The sequence below is a fragment of the Oncorhynchus gorbuscha genome, linkage group LG24 (assembly GCF_021184085.1).
Source record: "Oncorhynchus gorbuscha isolate QuinsamMale2020 ecotype Even-year linkage group LG24, OgorEven_v1.0, whole genome shotgun sequence".
Taxonomy (NCBI): domain Eukaryota; kingdom Metazoa; phylum Chordata; class Actinopteri; order Salmoniformes; family Salmonidae; genus Oncorhynchus; species Oncorhynchus gorbuscha.
The window spans coordinates 3,799,955-3,805,954 of NC_060196.1; the positions used below are offsets into that span (position 1 = coordinate 3,799,955).

The following is a 6,000-nucleotide window of genomic DNA, read 5'->3' on the forward strand; positions in this document are numbered from 1 at the left end:
ACAGCTCTTTGCTCTTGGCCATAGTGGAGTGTAACTGTTTGAGGTTGTGGACAGGTGTCTTTTATCCTGATAACAAGTTCAAACAGGTGCCATTAATACAGATAACGAGTGGAGGACAGTGAGAGCCAGAAATGTTGCATGTTTGTTGGTGACCAAAAACTTATTTTCCAACATAATTTGCAAATAAATTCATTAAAAATCCTACAATGTAATTTTCTGGATTTTTTTTCTTCTCATTTTGTCTGTCATAGTTGAAGTGTACCTATGATGAAAATTACAGGGCTCTCTCATCTTTTTTAAATGAGAGAACTTGCACAATTGGTGGCTGACTAAATACTGTTTTGCCCCACTGTATATTGTATGTTCAACATTTTGGGGAAATTATATTATTTTATATTAATACAATTGCTCACAGAAAAAATATTTAGTTGAACAAGTAATAATTTAAAAAATGGGTATCAAAATTATTGAAAGTCCGGAGATGGGATGGCTACCACAAATGTTTTATTTCTTTGTGGATTTTGATGGATTTTGATGTATTCTTGAGTCCATTCTCTTGCTGGAAGATCCACTTGTGGCCAAGTTTCAGCCTCCTGGTAGCAGCAATCAGGTTTTTGGCAAAGATGTACTGTAACTTTGGGCTCCCAGGTGGCGCAGCGGTTTAAGGCACTGCATCTCAGTGCTGGAGGCACTACAGACACCCAGGTGGTGACCCCAGGGTGCGACCAAGTTCGGTAATTCTCCAACGATGACCCTTGGTCTTTTCTTTGCCTAACCATCTTTCCTCACTGTGATTGGGGACAAGTTACACTCGGGTCTTCTACCAGAAATGCTAACCGCTGTTCCAGTGGTTTTAAACTTTGTAAATGTTGCCCAGTAGTTTCCTTTTCCCCATTGTGATGGATGACAAATGGATTTTTACATGTGTGTTACCTCATTTTTACCCCAGTGAAACAGGAAGTCATGAAAGGCCACAATACAGTTCTTTAAATGATGCATTTTGTGTCACCATGAATAAGTGGCCAGGGACACTTTGCTTCAGGGGGAGTTGTAATATGCAAGATAACATGTGTGTAACAGGACAAATATCTTCAAAACTTGACTGCTTAACATGCAAAACATTTTGGGACTGTATCAACATTGGACTAAAGAAAAAACAAAACCAAAGTTCCCCTTTAAACTGAGATGAATAAAAAAATATATATACTAAGTTACTGCTGATTCAATTTTGTTTGATTTTATTTATAAGAATCTTTAGGGGTGCTGATCATATTGATCTTTTTTTAAATTTGTTTTATTACTTGTTCAACAACAAAAAAATTCTGTGAGCAGTTATATTAGTAATATAATGTTCCCATACATTGGCCAGGTCGCAGTTGTAAATGAGAACTTGTTCTCAACTGGCCTATCTGGTTAAATAAAACAATTAAAAAGTATTTGCATTATTTATTTTACACAGTTTCACACTCTTTTGATCATTATCAAGGGTGCCAATGATTTCGGTCGTGACTGTAAATGTAAGCTCTCAGGGACTCTAAACCTCACACAGTGCTCAATTCACTGTTTTGAATCAAACGTGACTAAAAACAGTGATATGAGCAAGAGCCGGCGAGAGCAGTGTGTGGGTTTCTCTTTTCTTTGAAGTTCTCACTATTCCCACACAAGACATCATGAAGTTTTAAAATTAAGTTGAAAAATGTATTATTTCAGCTGTGACTCTGGCCATTTTAAAACGTAGTTAACTATGAATGTACAGTATAGTTATCAGCACACATTGACTTCCTTCTCTCTTCTCTGTTGCAAAAGAGGAAATCCACTCTGAACACAAAATCCATTCCAGTAACCAAACAATAAGTCACACTTGACAGATAATAATAATAATAATATATGCCATTTAGCAGATGCAATAACTCAACTCAAACACTACAAATATAGAATTCTCAATAGAGAATTGTTTCTCTTTCGGGGTCCACATTGTCATAGGCCCAGCAAAGTGACCCTACGAGAGGACAGTACATGCACTTGTCCATTGCTTCATCAAGCTCACCTCTTTCTCCCTCACTTCCCTTAACCAGGACCTCGGTGCTGTTGAGATCCACGGCGGTAAAGGTGTCCATCCCTGGAGAGGTGATCAAAGACAACATGCGTTAGCCATGGTTTATAGGCCGGCATTGTAAACAAGAATTTGTTGTTAACCGACTTGCCTAGTTAAATATAAGGTTCAATAAAAAATGGTTACTACTAGTCTAACACGTATTATCAGTTTGACCACAAGTTAATGTACATTAGCTAGATGCTCATTATTATTTTTGGGGTAGTTCAGTTTGTCTTTCTCTCTGCATTGTTAGGAATGGCCCATAAGTAAGCATTTCACTGTTAGCATGGGAGGAATCAAATCTAAATCAAGATTTACAGAAGTGTTTTGGTGATGTCTAAGTTTCCCTATTAATGTGTAGTAAATGATCGTTAATGAGGAGAGTGTAAATAAATGTAGTGTATTCTCATCCATACAGATGTATAATACTGCATGTTTTATTCTATACATATTCTATGTCATTCTGTTGTCACCCTTCTGTGTTGAGGAGTTGTCAAACACGGCATCGGGATCCGCAGTACTCAGAGGCAGATCCTCATGCCTGTCTCGGAGATCTACGGAGTACCTCTGGAAACACAGCAGGGTACAACACACACACACACCTCAACGGGCTAGAAAACAGACAGGCATCTACAGACCATCATTGAATGCTAGCGTTTTGGTGTTTGTACAAAGTGAAGTTGAAGATATATCATAGAATGTTAGAATGGATTAAATCACAGAATTTAACTGGACAAACAGCATATATACCCTACTCACCCTTGATGCCTTCTTTGTAAAGAAGCATGCTGCTCCAAGCACACAGGCAGCGATGATGAGCACAAGAAAGATGATCAACCCTATCAAGAAACAGAAAACAATCAATTGTTGAGCAACAAGATAAAAGTCATTCTGGACCTAAATGTTGATGTCATTTATAATGTGGGTTAGTCTGACAAATGACAACCAATTCAGATTTGGTGTCAGAACACACACCGTTGGGCAAGTTTGAGACATTTTTTAAATGCAATCATGTTACCAATGTGGGGCGATTTTCTCGCAGAGGGTTTTGGTTGAGCAGTTCCCGCCAAACCTTTTGATTAAAGAGAAGATAAAAGTTGTGTACTGATGGATTCACTTCACAGTGGGTTCACTTCACAGTGGATTCACTTCACAGTGGATTCACTTCAGTCTGGTGAGATCAACTCACTTCTATTCTCGGTGGTGCTAGTAGCAGAAGTGCTAGCAGTTGTGCTCCTGGCCTCTGCTGGGGGCTTTGATGTAGAGACGTCCATTGGTGAGGGCCAGGATGTCGGTCCTGGAGAGGCATCTTGAGAAAAATGACTGTTACTTTACCTCCACCAAAGCAGGTAGGAAATTAGCATCGATCAGAGATGGAGCCAAGACTTAGACCCCTCAAGACCGAGACTGTATCGACTGGTCTTGAGGGGTCTCAAGACCCAAGACAACGAGGTCAAGACTCCATCTCCAGTATCGACCACTGACCATAAACTGACCATACAGTGAAAGCAGCAACTCCAACCTACCTGAGCTGGTCTTCAGTGGTGTGGTTACCGTGTGGTTAGGCCTCCCGGTGGAATTGGTTATAGGGACGTTATCAAAAATGAGATCAGTCAGGTTTGGGGTTATGGCGGATAATGTTAAATTATTGTTGTCTACAACCGTGGTGTGTCCTAGAGTGGCTGTGTTGTTGGCTGGGTCGGAGGCTGAGGTGGGCTGGGTTACAGTGGGATTGACTGGCTGTGTCTGGGCTGTGGTGGTAGAAGCCAGGACGAGACCTGGAAAAAGACATGGGTATGGTTTAGAATTAGTGTTGGGGAGTAGTGAACTACATGTAGTTCAACTGGTCCTATTAATTACATTTTGCTGTAGCTTGGTGGTACTGTAGTTTAACTAAATTCACATCTTGGTAGTGTTTTCAGTAGTTCATTACTTTGTTGACATGTAGTGGTGTAGCTAACAACTGGAACTACACACTACTTGTTTTTGCAATAAGAAAATGAAGTAGGAAATAATCTCCTTTCTTTTTTTTCTTTTTTAGAAATGATCATTTTCACAAAGTAGCTTCGATGTAGTGAACAACTTTTTTTTTTTTTTAGTTAAAACGACGTTGTAGGCACATTATGCATATTGAGCAGCAACTGTCCCGTAGACGGGACACCGATCCACAAGAAGTTTAAGTAAACTATAGTTCCCTTGAGGTAGGGCTCTACAGCACCACCCTTTAACTCGCATATGCACCTAATTCTTTTGCTGTGAGACCTGGAATAGAAATATCAAGGATGTAATATCTCAAATATCTTTCATTGTGCTTCTAAATGTATTTGTGTGCGCCTGCATTTTTCAACTTAGGTGCACACATGCTCCTCGTAGAGCCCTGTAAGGGTAGCTTTAGTGTAGCTCATCTTCTTCTAATGTAAAGTAATTGGGAGTTTGGTAAACTATAATATCAGAGTAGCTTCCCCAACACTGTTTAGAATATAGAGAGAAGAAATCATTGCATAGATAGAGCATTGATTACATCAGCAGCTTTTTTGGGCAGATAAACTGAATTGACAAAACCGGTTGAGAAAACAATCTCGTATTTGTACAATAACCTGTGCAAAATAATCAAAGACTTGATCTTAACTATACAAAAACAAGCAAAGTACATCAAAGTAATGTTATACTAGATACAAATTCATCAAGTAATCTAGTGGTTAAGAGTGTTTGGCCCCAAAAAATGAAATCCATTTTTGTTATTATTTTAAAGATAAAAAATAACTTTGACAGTAAACGAAAGGTCGCTGATTCGAATCACCGAGCCGACCAGGTTGACGTGCTCTTGCACAACGGCACATCAACACGTCTCCTGTAAGTCGCCCTGGATAAGAGCGTCTGCTAAGTGACTCAAATGTAAACATACTGTAAATGTCACAAAAACAGAGAAAGGCAGAGAGGCAGCTTACCCAAAAGGACAGTCAGACAGGGAAAAGTCAACTGCATTTTGTCCATTTTGAGTAACCCTTGTGTGTAGTTCCCTTTCCCTGTCACTCTAGTAGCCTGCTGTAGACTGTGTCACTAACAGAGTGAGGAAATGCAGTGCAGTCTAGTGCATCCCTCTCAGGATGCTGGGCCATGAAGCCACAGAGAACATTCACCGCCACAGGATGTATAATAGAGAAATTGCGTTGCTCAAAAAATACTGGGGGAAATGACACATTTTTATACAAAAGTGGACGCTGGATTTGATTCCTGATGTGTGTGTGTGTGTGTAATACAGTACCCTTACAACACCCTTATCTTACCTCATCTTAAGACTGCATTGGGTCATGTCTGTCTTTATCAGGTTGCCACAGATACTTGTTGTTGATCCGAGTCATCATGCTGTATTTATAACTTCCTTGTAACCTCTGTTCTTTCCTTTGAAGGCAACAGACAGCAGGCACATACAGCGACGATGGAGCTCATGCAATCTTTTTAAGGACAAATAACTAAATATTTACTTACAATAGCAGTAGTCAGTACTCACAGAAAAAAAGGTGCTGTCTGGAACCTAAAAGGGTTCTTTAGCTGTCCCCATAGGATAACCCATGAATGAACCCTTTTTTGTTCCAGGTAGAACCCATTTGCAACCAAAAAGGGTTATCCTATGGGGACAGCAGATGAACCCCTTTTTCTAAGAGTGTAATGCCACCCCAACTCACACCCTGACCAAACCAAAATAGAGACATAAAAAGGATCTAAGGTCAGGGCGTGACAGTACCCCCCCCCCCCCAAAGGTGCGGACTCCGGCCGCAAAACCTAAACCTATAGGGGAGGGTCTGGGTGGGCATCTATCCGCGGTGGCGGATATGGTGCGGGACGTGGACCCCGGTCCACCTTAGGCTTGGCCCACTTAGGTGGCGACACTGGCAGCTCTGGAC

The 6,000-nt window shown here is 40.5% G+C and overlaps 1 protein-coding gene across 3 annotated transcripts in view; it reads right to left on the reverse strand.

The window, feature by feature from the left end:
* The window catches only part of LOC124012784 (mucin-5AC-like), a 29,051-nt gene extending 23,900 nt beyond the window's left edge, over window positions 1-5,151 (reverse strand). For all 3 annotated transcript variants that reach the window (XR_006834772.1, XM_046326743.1, XM_046326742.1), the window contains exons 1-7: window positions 5,044-5,151; window positions 3,622-3,873; window positions 3,285-3,404; window positions 3,114-3,167; window positions 2,855-2,934; window positions 2,569-2,662; window positions 2,048-2,119 (exon numbers count right to left, since the gene is read on the reverse strand). Coding sequence is in view for 2 of the 3 variants with exons in the window: in XM_046326743.1 (XP_046182699.1) it covers window positions 2,048-2,119; window positions 2,569-2,662; window positions 2,855-2,934; window positions 3,114-3,167; window positions 3,285-3,404; window positions 3,622-3,873; window positions 5,044-5,089 (718 nt within the window). In the remaining variant the exon portion in view is untranslated. The remainder of the gene's footprint in view (window positions 1-2,047; window positions 2,120-2,568; window positions 2,663-2,854; window positions 2,935-3,113; window positions 3,168-3,284; window positions 3,405-3,621; window positions 3,874-5,043) is intronic.
* Between the last annotated feature and the right edge of the window lie 849 nt (window positions 5,152-6,000).